General features: G+C 42.6%; 1 protein-coding gene across 2 annotated transcripts in view; it reads left to right on the top strand.

Annotated features, from left to right (window-relative positions):
- Nucleotides 1-361: 361 nt before the first annotated feature.
- The window catches only part of CMYA5 (cardiomyopathy associated 5), a 106,554-nt gene continuing 90,328 nt past the window's right edge, over nt 362-16,587 (top strand). For both annotated transcript variants that reach the window (XR_009214132.1, XM_032156965.2), the window contains exon 1: nt 362-692. Coding sequence is in view for 1 of the 2 variants with exons in the window: in XM_032156965.2 (XP_032012856.1) it covers nt 544-692 (149 nt within the window). In the remaining variant the exon portion in view is untranslated. The remainder of the gene's footprint in view (nt 693-16,587) is intronic.

The raw sequence follows: 16,587 nt of genomic DNA, 5'->3' as shown, positions 1-16,587 counted from the left end.
ATCTGGGAAACCAGCACTACAGTAAAACCTTCTACAGGTACCACCGCAGAATCGAGGTAATGAAAGCGAGACCCTTAGCAGAGTGCCTGGTAGTTAAGTGCCCAGCTCAGGATATTGTTTGGGATAAAGGGTCCAAAAAGTAGCTCAGCTCAAAACCGAAAAGACTCACTCTGGAGGAAATAAGAGACGGGGCTTGGTTGCCTTTCCTCCTTTGAACCCCCTACTGCAGCCGGAGCCCGCGCCCCTTAAAGTGATCTCCGGTTGTCCGAAAGGCCCGCCAGGGATCTGGCGAAACGGGGGCGGGGGGAGGGCTCAGGGAAGAGGAGAAGCTGAGCCCGGGTCCCAGAAGCTCGGTGGCGAAACTTTGACGCCTTCTATTTAAAGTCGCGGGGCTTGCCCGCCCCCGGCGCCGGGAACCCGAGCCGCCCCCGCAGGGGCAGGGCTGGGGAGGGCAGGGGCCAGAGCAGTCGGAGGGAGAACACCAGGCGCGGCGCGGGCGGCTCCGGCTCCGGCCCCGGCCCCGGCCCCGGCCCGGGAGAGGCGATGGCGAGCTGCGATAGCAACCACGCTGGCGAGAGCTTTCTCGGCTCCGACGGGGACGAGGAGGCGACCCGGGAGCTGGAGACCGAGGAGGAGTCGGAGGGCGAGGAGGTCGAGACGGCGGCGGAGTCGGAGGAGGAGCCAGACTCCAGGTAGCGCGAGCCTCTCTCCTCGGCCCAGGGCCTACAGGGCAGCTAGCAGCACTCTTGCTTGTTTGCTTTAAGTTTTTAAGCTCTGGGGTTCGTTTGCCTCGAGCTAGGCACTTTATCTCTGGGGGCACTGTCGTTTAAAAGAACTTGAAGGTGAAGGTGCTCGCTGTCAGCTGGAGTGACAGGCCCGCCTGCAGCAGAGTTCATTACCCCCGCCCCCAGCTCCTTGTGACTCGCTGCTCTTGTTTATTCCTGAGGATTTACTTAGGTCCTGCCTAACTGCCGAAATGTGCTGGAACGCGTACATCTGGCCCGAGGCACAGGAACAATCGCGAAATCCTGCGCTAGAGGAGAAGGGGGTGGGGTGGAGGCGGTGAAGGCGCACTGGTACCTTCCGATGAATGGCGGTCTCCCCGGGGGGCCTAGCACTAGGCTAGGCTGCAATAAGGTGACCTTATTTTGATACAAAGGCCCATAAATTCTTTGGGGGGAAAAGAAGCATGAGTTTCAGTAATCCCTGTTCTTCAAGTCCTGGTCCCAAATATCAGTTTCCGTGAATGCGATGAAGTAATACTATGTAAAAAAGATGCACCTCCCACCCTTCAATCTCCCACCCTCTGTCCCTTTAAGAAGGCCCTAAAATGAGAATAATAGAAATCATCTAATCTCTATTTGGATTTGCTTCTACCTTCACTTGTTTTCCTTGAGTATGGGTTTTGGGTTTTTTCCTGACTGTGTGTCAGTGAGTGATGTCTCTTCCTCAGTCTGTTCGTAACAGTAGAAAGGCTTTGAAGGTGGCAGGTGGGTGTGTAGCATCTCAGAACGCCCAGCTTACCTAATCAAAGCCAGCAGAGCAGATGTTGAAGAAGTAGCCCATAGAGGGGCATTGAGGAGGATGGATGGTCAGACAAGAAGTCCCAAATATATGTCACGTGTTTATCAAACAACTACCAAGTGGGAAGCAAGCACAGTCCCTGGCCTCAAGGACCTTGTGGAAAAAGTTTCCCTAACTTTTTCCCCTATGGGGGAACGTTTCCCTAACATGGGGAGTGTGAGACTATATAGAGGTGGAAGGGAGGACTATGGGTACTGTGCAAGGGCAGAAGAGGGAGTGTTGGGCTGGAGCTGCCTTGAAGTAGTGGGCAGGGACTACAAACAGGAAGAGCAGAGGAGAAGGCACCTGTAGGAAGTGGATCAGGGAGTAGGGGACCTGTGATCCCTTGGCAGTGTTGAGAAGGGGAAGTCTGTCCACCTCAGCTTTTATAACCTTTCCCTTACTGTTGTCTGGGATCTTCATATCCTTGCCCAACCACAATTTACAACCAAGAGAATCTGAAAACTCATTTACACTAAAATGTGAACAGCTGACAATTCACCACTTTGGGGTTGCATTGCCATTTGACAAAGATCAAGGCCTTCAGAAAAGGATGTGATTTGTCTGCAGTAAACTTCAGCCTGTTCTCACTACAGACAGTAAGGTGGACACCGGGGAAAGAGGTCAGGATAAATAGAGTGGAGGGAAACATGAGGGAATATGGAAAATGGAGGCCTGGAAAAAGCATCCAATTTATTTTTTATTGGATGACAAGGGTAACAGGAAGTCAGCAAAACTTCTGGATTTAGGAAAAACACATATCGACAAAAAAGCATCAAACTGTAAAATATTTGAAGAGATTGATTCTGAGCCAAATGTGAGTGACCAATGGCTTGTGACACAGTCCACAGGAGATCCTGAGAACATGTGGCCAAGGTGGTTGGAGGACAGCTTGATTTTACACATTTTAGGGAGACATGAGACCTCAATCAAATACATGTAAGATGTACATTGGTTTGGTTCAGAAAGGTGGGAAAATTGAAGGGCATGAGGGCTTCTAGGTTATAGGTAGGTTTAAGGTTTTTCTGATTGGCAATTCGTTGGAAGAGTTAAGTTACTCTCTTAAGACTTGGAATCAGTGGAAAGGAATGTCTGCGTTATGATAAGGGGATGTTGAGACCAAAGTTTTGTCATGCAGATGAAGCCTCCAGGTAGCCAGCTTGAGAGAGAATAGATTGTAAGTGTTTCTTATCAGACTGAAAGAGTTGTTCTATCAGTAATTCCAAAAGGGAGGGGGTGTAGTGAGGCAAGTTCTCCACCTCTCTCCATCTCCCCACCTCCACCATCACGGCCTGAGTGAGTTTTTCAGGTAAGCTTTGGAATGCCCTTGCTGAAAGGAGGGGTCCATTCAGATGGTCAGGGGGCTTAGAATTTTATCTTTGGTTTACAAACCTTCATTTTTAAAAATTCAAAAGGCACAAAGTAATCTGTAAACTTTCCTTTACCCTTTCAGGTATGATATATATAGTTATCTATAGTTACCTTTCTGAATTGAGGAAAATTCTCTTTAATTATAAAATGCTTTTGTAGTGCAGGAAAGCTCATCATTTACATACACTAACATGGATATTGGATCAGATAACTATCCTTCTGATATATCATCCAGTGATATGAATGTGACATGTAGCATCAAGAGGCCTGTGAATCCTATTAGTTGTTCCATAATGGGCAAATCCTGTCCTCTTTGAGCCCAATTTTCTCATCTGTAAAATAATAAGAATTCCTAATTCATAAGGTGGTCATAAGGATTGCACAAATTATGTGAATGTGTGTAGGAGTGCTTGATTCTTAGTAGGTTCCCATTAAGCTTTAGTTTCTTTTATTCCATCAGATGAGTCATTATTAGCAGGAAGGCTCTACCTTCTGCCCACCATTCATCCACGAAGGGAGAGATGGTCTCAGCTTTCAGTATAAATAATGATCCTATTTCACTTTGTATTCATTCATTTACTAAACATTCATGGAGTGCCTACTATTAATATTTGCCATAGATAATGCAAGGTGCTGGGGATTCAAAAATAAGAATCCATTACTGTCCTCATGTTCACATTCTAGTTGGAGAAACAGAAAAACATAATTATGTCGTTAGCTGTTAGAAGAGATTTAAGGAAGAAAAGGTGTGTAAGAAGCACCTCAAAGTCTTGGGATCCATACTACCTGGAAGGGTTGGAGAAGGCTTCATCATTGGAGCAGTGTTTTGAATCACAATAAAATGCCTCACAGTGCTTGTAGTTTGTGGATATCAAAAAAGATTTTTATGTTTCTAAAACTTCATGGGAGAACTTTTGTGAAAGGCAGATTATAAAACTCACAGGATTTTAGAGCTAGCAGAGGCTTTAGAAGTATCTGTTCCCAACCGATCTGATTTTAGATTCAGAAACTGTCAGGAGTCGTTTGTTGAAAGTCACACAATTTTTTTTTTTTTTTTTCTTGAGGTAGGATCTCACTCTGATTGCCCAGGCTGGAGTGCAGTGGCGTGATTATGGCTCACTGCAGCCTTGACTAACGAGGCTCAGGTGATCCTCCCATCTCAGCCTCCTGAGTAGCTGGGACTATAGGTGTGCATCACCAGGCCTGGCTAATTTTTTGTATTTTTATAAGAGACAGGGTTTTGCCATGTTGCCCAGGCTGGTCTTGAACTCCTTGGCCCAAGCAATCCATCTGCCTTTAGCCTCCCAAAATGCTGGGATTACAGGCATGAGCCACCATGCCCGGTCAGCCACTGAATTTTTTGGAATAGAATTAGGAGTAGACCCCAGGTGTCTGGACTCCAGTTTAATGTTCATTAATTTATTCATTTGACAGATATTTATTGAACTCCTACAATGTGACAGAGACTTCCTAGGCACAAGGAATACAGCTGTGAACAAAATGAATAATGTCTCTGCCCTGCTAAAACTCACTCCGGTTTGGAGAGACAAATAAATAAAACATATAGTATGTCAAGTGGTAATAAATTATGAGGACAAATATAGCAGGATAAATGGGTGGGGTATATTTGGATGAGGTCGTGAAGAAAGCCTCTCTGATGAGGTGACATTTGAGCAGATACTGAAGGAATGAGTTTCTAGGCAAAGGGATGTCCAGGTGCAAGGGCACTGAGGCAGGGATATGTGTCTTATTTGAGGAACGCAAGTTGGTCAAGATGCTGGAACAGAGTAAGGTAACGGGGCGAGTGGTCAGAGTCAAAGCTAAGAGATAGTTGGGTTGCAGATCATGTAGGGCTTTGTAGCCCATCGTAAGGACTATGAATTTTATTCTGAGTAAAATTGGAAGCTATGTTCTGTCTACTGTACCAGTCAGGATAAAAACAAACAAACAAACAAAAAAACAAGGAAAACACAGTGATTGCAATATTCCTTTAAATAATAAGCACCTATACATTTGTATTTTCATTTGACTAATATTTATTAAACACCATATGCCAAACTCATGGTTTCCTGTATGGAGAGGAGACAGAAGTAAATAGGACTGTTATTTTTGTATTTCTCTTGCTGTAGACCAGTGAAAGCCAACTCTTTCAGCCTTTCCCACAGATCACTTAGAAACTTTTAAGCATTTTTATTTTGGGTCATTCTCTGTTGATCAATTTTCGTTTCTCTATTTAAGCACAGAGGATTTTTGCCACAGCAGTACCCAAAACTTAAAAATCACCTTCAATTGCAGCTTCGCCGGTGCTTCTATAAAACAGATCTGTCTAAGTTGACAGAATTAAAATTATTAGTGACATTCACATTTAACCAGTCCTTGTAGGAATAAACCTTTCGGAAGGTGCAAGGAATTTGTAAATGGTTTTCGTTATCAGTACAGAGCACTCTGTTTCCATATATCTATTTATATGGTGTCTCCCACAGATGTGCTTACCTAGGTGTTTTGACAAGTGTGTTATTTGAGCCAGCCTTCTTCTGAGGTCAGTGGAAAGAGCTCAGAATGGGAGGGGTGACTGCTCAGGATGCCAGAGGCTGAGGGAGGATAGAAGATAACAGAGTCACTTGTAGCCAGAAACTGAAGAGCTATTTAAGTGTTGGCTGCATGGGTATTATATGTCCTTGGTAAGACTTTGACTCAACGAAGAGTTAAACTCAGCAAGAGTTGGAATTATTATTATTTTTTCTTTAAAAAGACAAACTTACTAAAAAGTGTAGGACATACTGATAAAATTTTACACAAAAAAAGTCCATAGTCCCTGGATATTCTGAAAACAGGCTTAATGAAAACCTAAGTTTTTTTAGTCATTAAACCAAATTCCCCTTCCTACCAACATGACTTAAGAGAATCAAGTACAAGAGACCAGTTGTGGCTGTACATGAAAATAACCTTTGATTTAGTCCAGAATTATCCTATAGAAATATAAGGTGAGCCACATATTTAATTTTAAATTTTCTAATAGCCACATTTTAAAAAGTAGAAACAAGTGACATGAATTTTAGTAATCATTTAACCCAATATCCAAAATATTACCATTTCAACATGTAATCAGTGTAAAACTTATTAGCGATATCTTACATTATTTTAATACTAAGTCTCTGAAATTTGATGTTTTTTAAATACTTACAGCACGTCTCAATTCATCCTGCCTAACCACATTTCGCGTGCTTCATAGCCACATGTGGCTAGTGGCTATCATACTGGACAATGCAGGTCTGATAATACCTAGAAATCTGTTAGCTTCATTGGAATCTGGAGAACTGCTGCATTGGTAATAAATTCTATATGCCAGGCCCTGTGCTGGATACCAGGGACACAAAGAGGATTGGATGACACAGTTGTTTTCCCTCAAGGAGCTCAGTCTGGTGAGTGGAAGCGGTTAATTTCAATGTAATATCATAAGCACTACACTAAGGATATTAATAGAGGAATATCCAAAGACATTCTTCCTAAAATGAAATTTAGAAAGATTTCTGTAGAATGACACTGCAGTTGGGCAGAAAGATATTCCAGGCACAATATGTGGTTAGGTATTCCTTTAGTTCCTGGTTCCAGCTCTTGTGCTGCTAATTGCTGCTGTGTCTAAACTTTCTTGTTGTTATCCAGAATCATCTCAGGATTTTTTAGGGTTGAGAATATTTGTTGATTGGATAAGTGAATGGTGTGAATAAATAAATGAATAAATGAGTGCGTGAGTAAAGGGCAAGCCTTCCAGACTTCTCCAAGAAGCAAGTTTAGTTGGAATATTGAACTTGTTAGATCAGGTAAGATTTTTGTTGGTTGTTGACAGTTCATTTACCAGGGATTGACAATGCCCAGTGAATCTGGAAAGACAGTAGCTTGGAGGGAACAGTGATAAGTACTGAAGGATTGTTCAATTAAGGTGTCTGCAGTCATCAGTGGCCCCTTCTGTGACTTGTCAGAAAGCCACCCCTAGACTGACCCTTCAGCCAGATCATAGATGGAAAAATAAGAATAGGCTTTGCTTTTTGCTCAGAAAATTTTTCTATTAAGACAACCAAAGTGGATTCAGTTCCAAAATTCTTCATCCTAATCTGATAAAGTCCAAGATATGTGGGAAGATTAATTGATGCTACTGTTCAGTCTACCAAACTAAATACTCAGAGCCCTCTCAGGGAGCTGTTAATGTGTTTTCTTCCGGTAAGTATGCCTCCTTTTAAGAAAAATTCACTTGCTAAATAGAAATTTACATTCACTGTTGTATACCATAAATATATACAATTTTGATTTTAAAAAAACTTTTAAAGAAATTTACATTCACTACAAATTTCCTCCTAATGGCTGATTTTACTAGGGCACTTAAATTGTTGGTTTATAAATAAAATTAATTTCTTCCATTTAAAGAAATGTTTTTATTGGCTGGACACGGTGGCTCATGCCTGTAATCCCAGCACTTTGGGAGGCCGAGACGGGCAGATCACCTGAGGTCAGGAGTTCGAGACCAGCCTGGCCAACATGGCGAAACCCTATCTCTACTAAAAATACAAAAATTAGCCGGGCTTGGTGGCATGTGCCTGTAATCCCAGCTACTTGGGAGGCTGAAGCAGGAGAAACACTTGAACCCAGGAGGTGGAGGTTGCAGTGAGCTGAGATTGCGCCATTGTACTCCAGCCTGGGCAAAAAAAGCAAAACTCCATCTCCAAAAAAAAAAAAAAAAGTATTTACTGTAAGAAAAGAGGCTTTTTCATTCGAATTTACTGTGGGCCCACTGTGTGCCAGGCAATATAAACATGTAGTGAACAAAACAGGTAAAGTTATTAATCTTCAAAGTTTAGCCTCTGGGAAGGGCGGGTATTAAATAAAAAATCTCATAAGTAATTAGCTAAAGCAAATGCATTGGTACAATGAATCAGAGCTAGGAAGCTGAGGTAGGGGCCTGCTAGGACCCTCAAGTCCTAGTCTCTGAAGCCTCCTTGCTCATTCCCCTGGGAGTTTTCCATCAGCCTCTGGGTCCCTCTTGTTAGTCCTTCTCCATCTGCCTAAGGCAAAAGGTTTCACTGTCCTGTAAAGAGAGTCTGGCAAGACAGCCTGGCTGCTGATGACTCTTATCCTAGAAGGGACTTCAGACATCATCTCCCTTACCCTCGTGCTTCTGATGAGTGAACAGAGGCCCAGATAAGAGGAGGGAAACCATCGCTTAGTCAAGGAACATCTAATCTCTTCCAAGCACTATCACTTGTTATTTTGAGTTGTTTTTACAATAGCTCTCTGATATAGGCATTGTTTTCATTCCCATATTGAGTAATTTACTTAATTTCAGACAGCTGGTAAGTAGCACTGCTAGGATTCTAACTCCAGTCTACTGGCAGGGCCCGTGCTGGAACCATCATCGTTTTCAGGGCTCACCTCAAGATTACGTCATATATATATTATACACACCTGTTTTTATTAGCCAGTTTATTTATTTTATATTTGAGTACAATTTTGCTATTTTTAAATAATCATTTCAATTTACTTCAAACTTTTTTAAAGGCAGAAGCATCAAAGACCCGAAAAATCTGCATAGTAGCTAATCTTGACTAGCATCTTAGCAATATTAAGTTTCCTGATGTGTAATAAGGAGAGTAGATCTCATGTTTAAAAATAGACGTTAGGCAATCCAGTGTGATTGCGTTTTCATAAGGCCAAAGATAGTAGCACCGAAATAACTTCCTTAGATGCTGCATGAGATCATGTAACAAACTTGCAACAGTTATTTACCATAATGTATAAAATTCAGATCCTCTGTTTAAAAGACAATTTATATTAGTTTTGGGGTCATGAACTTTGAAGTTTTTCTATTTATTTATTTTTTCCCAAGAGGGCATGAGAAGAGATTGAGACAACTGACTTCGGCTCTTCTTAGAATTTTGGGAGCTCCAAGAAGAGCTTCAATAAATCCCCTAGTCATCCATCACCATTTTGGGCATAAATCAGGTTACATTTCATTAAAAAAACAAAAAACAAAAACAAAAAAAAACACCTGATAGAACTGAGAAGACCAAGATTATCATCCTGGCTGTGCCACTTACTAGTTGTGTGACATGGGGCAGGATACTTCACCTCTCTGTGTCTTTACCACAGCTTTCCCACTTTCTCCCTGACTGGCCCCTGTCTACCTCTCTCAGCTCATCTCAAGCCACTGTGCCATTTTCACAACACTCCAGCCAGCAGGCTAATGAGCCTGTTCCTCATCCAGGTCTTTGCTCTTGCTGTCTGCTGTCTCTGGAATGCTTCTTTAAATCCACTATTCAGGTTTTGGTGCAAATGACACTCTCTAAAAGAGGCTTTCCTCAACTGCCCTGTCGCATGGGCTTAGTTCACTCCCTTCGTGTCTTTCATGGTCACATCATTCATTATTTCACATTGCTCTTCATAGCACCTATTGTTATCTGAAATTTTATGTATTATTGCCACCACCAGAATGTAAACTCCATGAGGGAAGGGGCCTTGCTTCTCTGTTGCATTGCCAACAGCTGGAAGGAACACAGTGCCTGCTACACAGTAGGTGCCTAATAAATGGTGGTTGTGGCTGGAGGTGGCTCAAACCTGTAATCCCAGCGCTTTGGGAAGCCGAGGCGGGTAGATCACTTGAAATCAGGAGTTTGAGACCAGCCTCGAGAACATGGTGAAACCTCATGTCTACTAAACATACAAAAATTAGCTGGGTGTAGTGGCGTGTACCTGTAATCCCAGCTACTCGGGAGGCTGGGGCAGGAGAATCACTTGAACCCAGGAGGAAGGGGTTGCAGTGAGCTGAGATGGCACCACTGCACTCCAGCCTGGTTGAGAGAGTGAGACTCTGTCTCAAACAACAACAACAACAACAACAACAACAAAACAAAAAGAAAGGAAAAAGAAATGGATGTTGAATGAATGAGTAGTTGGGTTTCACCATAACATTTTATCCCTAGGATCTCAGCTCCTTCTGTCTGATGAACACCATTCATATTACCACCCTCCTAACAAATCATCTGTTCTTTATTATCCTTGTGCCAAGATAATAAAGGGCATGGAGAATGAAAACTGAGCAGTGGTCGTTGAATCTGGCAAAATGCAAGTCCATAGGGAGAGATGAATAACTAACAGAAATGCAGACACCTTTGAGAGTTTTTTTTTCTTTTTTCAAATATATACAATATTTACTTGTCACCCATACTTTTTTTTTAAATTATTATTATTATACTTTAAGTTTTCAAGTTTTTAACATATGTATCCATGGCCATGTTGTGTTGACCCATTAATCTTTAACATTAGGTATATCTCTAATGTGTCCTTCCCCTTCCTGTGTCCATGAGTTCTCATTGTTCAATTCCCACCTATGAGTGAGAACATGCGGTGAAAGGGTTAATAGTTTAAGCCTATCAGCATCTGCTTTAAATTGAATTCATTTTTGAATAGATCCTTTCAAATACAGGATCTAGGTTACTTTTCTGAGAGAAGAGGACACTAGAAAGTGGAAAGAGGGAAGTGGGTGCCTAGAAGAGGAGAGGGCACCCAGAGCCGACTGGGTGCGATAGTTGTGCCTCAGTCTATCCTGCTAATAGGAGTGAACCGAGGGTATCACCCAGGAAACTGCAGAAAACTGGCTACAAACTCGGCCTCAGTCACTGATAACTGCAGGAGGGGGTGACATTCTTATTTCCCTGACTCCTCAGAGAATCCGATACAGAAGGGTAAGAGGAGCATGGACAGAGTTAACCATGTTGACTTATAAACTAGAACTGCCTGAAAACCAAATGTGGAGTTAAAGCATCTGATAGAGTTAGGACCCCTAGTGTATTTACATACTCGACTCCTTGGAAGAAAATTCTAGTGGAGTCCCTGGGCACCATCCTAGGTGGTCAGGGAGATGCAGGGTAATACAGCCTTTGTGGCTGGAGGGCCAAGCCCAAGAGAGGAATGCTGGCATCTGAAGATCAGGCCTTATTTATCTGAATGACTGACTGGAATCAGTGGTCTACTTTACCTTAGAGGGAAATGGCAAGAAATGGCAACCACTCTTGTATTTTTCTTTCTCTTTCTGTTCCGGTTCATACTTGCTGCTCAACCTGCTACAGTTTTCACTTGTCAATCTCATAAGTTTCCTTTGACTGAGTTTGCATAGTTTAACCCTTTAGAATAATGAATTCAGAAACCCAGGCTGTAGTGACAACACTGCCACCCAACAGGTTTCAGTTTGCTAGGAAAGCCTTATGTAAGTTATTTTCTGTAGGTGAGGGGTGCTGCTTTGGGTTCCAGAATCTTCGCCAGTTAGGGTTTTGATTTGCAATAGAAGTAAACTGTGATCAATTTAAGCAGAAAATTGGTTGGTAGCTCATAAATCACGGGAAGGTTGGAGAACTAGTCATTAAACAGGAACAGCCCCTCAAACCATGCCTTAAAACTGGTCTGATGAATTATTTCAACTCAATTTTAAAAAGACAACCCAATTTAAAAATAGGCAAAGGATCTGAATAGAAGTTCTCTAAAGAAAATATACAAATGTCCAGTGAGCACATGAAAAGATGGTCAATATCATTATCCATCAGATAAATGTCAAATAAAACCACAACAAAACCTAAGTGTCTATTAATGGATGGGTGGATAAGGAAAATGGGATATATAGACACAATGGAATATTATTCGGCTATAAAAAACAATGAAATTCTATCATTTGCAGTGATGTGGATGGATCTGGAGATCATTATGTTAAGGGAAATAAGCCAAGCACAGATAGACAAATATCACATGTTCTCAGTCATTGGGAGCTAAGAAAGTAGATCTCATAAAGATAGAGAGTAGATTGGTGGTTATTACAGGCCAGGAAGGGTAGCAGGGAGGCAGGGATGAAAAGAAATTGATTAATGGGTACAAATATACACTTAGGGCTGGGCGCAGTGGCTCACACCTGTAATCCCAGCACTTTGGGAGGCTGAGGCAAGCACATCACTTGAGGCCAGGAGTTCAAGACCAACCTGGCCAACATAGTGAAACCCCATCTCTACTAAAAATACAAAAAAAAAAAAAAATTAGCCTGGTGTGGTAGTGCATGCCTATAGTCCAGCTACTTAGACAGGAGAATCACTTGAAACCAGCAGGTAGAGGTTGCAGTGAGTCGGGATTGCGCCACCGCACTCCAGAGCAAGACTCTGTCTCAAACAAACAAACAAATAAACACTTAGAACAAATAATACCTGGTGTTTGATAGATCAGTAGGGTGATTGTAGTTAACATTAATTGACTGTACATTTCAAAATATCTAGAAGAAAATAAATGTTCCTGGGGTAAAGAAAAAATAAATGTTTAAGGTAATGGATATCCTAATTACCCTGACTTGATTATATAAATGTCTCAAATGATCACATGTACTGTGAAAATATGTACAGCTATTACATATATCTCAAAATAAATTAAAATCTCACACACACACACAAAACCACAATAAGATACCACTTCACACTTTCTAAGATGGCAAAGACAGATGTTGGGAGAGGATGTGGAAGTATCAGAATCCTCATATAACACTGGTAGGAATGTAAAATTGTACAACCACTTTAGAAAACAGTCTGGCAGTTTCTCAAACAGTTAAACATAGAGTTACCATATGACTCAGCAATTCCACTCCTAGGTATGTACTCAAGAGAAATGAACACATTTGTCCACATAAAAATCTGTACATTAGGGGGGTGGAGCCAAGATGGCTGAATGGGAACAGCTCCGGTCTCCAGCTCCCAGCCCCAGCGACACGGAAGACGGATGATTTCTGCATTTCTGCTTGGGGTGCTGGTTTCATCTCACTGGGGAGTGCCTAACAGTGGGGGCAGGACAGTCGGTGAGGCGCACTGTGCGCGAGCCGAAGCAGGGCGAGGCATTGCCTCACTCGGGAAGCGCAAGGGGTCAGGGAGTTCCCTTTCCTAGTCAAGGAGAGGGGAAACAGACGGCACCTGGAATGTCGGGTCAGTCCCACCCCAATGCTGTGCTTTTCCAACGGGCCTGGAAGGCGGCACACTAGGAGATTGTGTCCCGCACCTGGCTCGGAGGGTCCTGTGCCCACGGAGTCTCGCTGATTGCTGGCACAGCAGTCTGGGATCAAGCTGCAGGGCAGCAGCGAGGCTGGGGGAGGGGCGCCCGCCATTGCCCAGGCTTGCTTAGGTAAACAAAGCAGCCAGGAAGCTCGAACTGGGTGGAGCCCACCACAGCTCAAGGAGGCCTGCCTGCCTCTGTAGGCTCCATCTCTGGGGGCAGGGCACAGACAAACAAAAACTCAGCAAGAACCTCCACAGACTTAAAGGTTCCTGTCTGACTGACAGCTTTGAAGAGAGTAGTGGTTCTCCCAGCACGCAGCTGGAGATCTGAGAACGGACAGACTGCCTCCTAAAGTGGGTCCCTCACCCCTGAGCAGCCTAACTGGGAGGCACCCCCCCAGTGGGGACAGACTGACACCTCATTCAACCGGGTACTCCTCTGAGACAAAACTTTCAGACGAACTATCAGACAGCTGAATTTGTGGTCTCACGAAAGTCCGCTGTTCTGCAGCCACCGCTGCTGATGCCCAGCCGAACAGGGTCTGGAGTGGACCTCTAGTAAACTCCAACAGACCTGCAGCTGAGGGTCCTGTCTGGTAGAAGGAAGGCTAGCAAACAGAGAGGACATCCACACCAAAAACCCATCTGTACATCACCATCATCAAAGACAGAAAGTGGATGAAACCACAAAGATGGGGAAAGAACAGAGCAGAAAAACTGGAAACTCTAAAAAACAGAGCACCTCTCCTCCTCCAAAGGAGCGCAGTTCCTCACCAGCAACGGAACAAAGCTGGATGGAGGATGACTTTGATGAGTTGAGAGAGGAGGGCTTCAGACGATCAAACTACTCTGAGCTACGAGAGGAAATTCAAAACAATAGCAAAGAAGTTAAAAACTTTGAAAAGTATCGCTGATGGAAGATGAAATGAATGAAATGAAGAGAGAAGGGAAGTTTAGAGAAAAAAGAATAAAAAGAAATGAACAAAGCCTCCAAGAAATTTGGGACTATGTGAAAAGACCAAACCTACGTCTGATTGGTGTACCTGAAAATGATGGGGAGAATGGAACCAAGTTGGAAAACACTCTGCAAGATATTATCCAGGAGAACTTCCCCAATCTAGCAAGGCAGGCCAGCATTCAGATTCAGGAAATACAGAGAACGCCACAAAGATACTCCTCGAGAAGGGCAACTCCAAGACACATAATTGTCACATTCACCAAAGTTGAAATGAAGGAAAGGGTGTTAGGGGCAGCCAGAGAGAAAGGTCGGGTTACCCACAAAGGGAAGCCCATCAGACTAACAGCTGATCTCTCAGCAGAAACTCTACAAGCCAGAAGAGAGTGGGGGCCGATATTCAACATTCTTAAAGAAAAGAATTTTCAACCCAGAATTTGCTATCCCGCCAAACTAAGCTTCATAAGTGAAGGAGAAATAAAATACTTTACAGACAAGCAAACGCTGAGTGATTTTGTCACCACCAGGCCTGCCCTAGGAGAGCTCCTGAAGGAAGCACTAGACATGGAAGGGAACAGCCGGTACCAGCCACTGCAAGAACATGCCAAATTTTGAAGACCATCAAGGCTAGGAAGAAACAATAGCAACTAACGAGCAAAATAACCAACTAACATCATAATGACAGGATCAGATTCACACATAACAATATTAACGTTAAATGTAAGTGGGCTAAATGCTCCAATCAAAAGACACAGACTGGCAAACTGGATGGGGAGTCAGGACCCATCAGTGTGCTGTATTCAGGAGACCCATCTCACGTGCAGAGACACACATAGACTCAAAATAAAGGGATGGAGGAAGATCTATCAAGCAACTGGAAGACAAAAAAAGGCAGGGGTTGCAATCCTAGTCTCTGATAAAATAGACTTTAAACCAACAAAGATCAAAAGAGACAAAGAAGGCCATTACATAATGGTAAAGGGATCAATTCAACAAGAAGAGCTAACTATCCTAAATATATATGCACCCAACACAGGAGCACCCAGATTCATAAAGCAAGTCCTCAGTGACCTACAAAGGGACTTAAACTCCCACACAATAATAATGGGAGATTTTAACACCCCACTGTCAGCATTAGACAGATCAACGAGACAGAAAGTTAACAAGGATATCCAGGAATTGAACTCAGCTCTACATAGAGTGGACCTAATAGACATCTACAGAACTCTCCACCCCAAGTCAACAGAATATACATTTTTTTCAGCACCACACCACACCTATTCCAAAATTGACCACATAGTTGGAAGTGAAGCTCTCCTCAGCAAATGTAAAAGAACAGAAATTATGACAAACTGTCTCTCAGACCACAGTGCAATCAAACTAGAACTCAGGATTAAGAAACTCACTCAAAACCGCTCAACTACATGGAAACTGAACAACCTGCTCCTGAATGACTATTGGGTACATAGTGAAGTGAAGGCAGAAATAAAGATGTTCTTTGAAACCAACGAGAACAAAGACACAGCATACCAGAATCTCTGGGACACATTCAGAGCAGTGTGTAGAGGGAAATTTATAGCACTAGGTGCCCACAGGAGAAAGCAGGAAAGATCCAAAATTGACACCCTAACATCACAATTAAAAGAACTAGAGAGGCAAGAGCAAGCACATTCAAAAGCTAGCAGAAGGCTAGAAATAGCTAAAATCAGAGCAGAACTGAAGGAAATAGAGACACAAAAAACCCTTCAAAAAATTAATGAATCCAGGAGCTGGTTTTTTGAAAAGATCAACAAAATTGATGGACCGCTAGCAAGACTAATAAAGAAGAAAAGAGAGAAGAATCAAATAGATGCAATAAAAAACGAAAAAGGGGATATCACCACCGATCCCACAGAAATACAATCTACCATCAGAGAATACTACAAACACCTCTATGCAAATAAACTAGAAAATCTAGAAGAAATGGATAAATTCCTCGACAAATACACCCTCCCAAGACTAAACCAGGAAGAAGTTGAATCTCTGAACAGACCAATAACAGGTTCTGAAATTGTGGCAATAATCAATAGCTTACCAACCAAAAAGAGTCCAGGACCTGATGGATTCACAGCTGAATTCTACCAGAGGTACAAGGAGGAACTGGTACCATTCCTTCTGAAACTATTCCAATCGATAGAAAAAGAGGGAATCCTCCCTAACACATTTTATGAAGCCAGCATCGTCCTGATACCAAAACCTGGCAGAGACATAATCAAAAAAGAGAATTTCAGACCAATATCCTTGATGAACATTGTTGCAAAAATCCTCAATAAAATACTGGCAAACCGAATCCAGCAGCACATCAAAAAGCTTATCCACTATGATCAAGTGGGCTTCATCCCTGGGATGCAAGGCTGGTTCAACATACTCAAATCAATAAATGTAATCCAGCATATAAACAGAACCAAAGACAAAAACCACATGATTATGTCAATAGATGCAGAAAAGGCCTTTGACAAAATTCAACAACCCTTCATGCTAAAAACTCTCAATAAATTAGGTATTGATGGGACGTATCTCAAAATAATAAGAGCTATCTATGACAAACCCACAGCCAATATCATACTGAATGGGCAAAAACTGGAAGCATTCCCT

This window comes from Hylobates moloch, unplaced genomic scaffold (genome assembly GCF_009828535.3).
Source record: "Hylobates moloch isolate HMO894 unplaced genomic scaffold, HMol_V3 SCAFFOLD_6, whole genome shotgun sequence".
NCBI classification, from domain to species: Eukaryota; Metazoa; Chordata; class Mammalia; order Primates; family Hylobatidae; genus Hylobates; species Hylobates moloch.
Note: the sequence above shows the minus strand (reverse complement) of the source record. Positions and strands in the feature narration are given on the sequence as shown.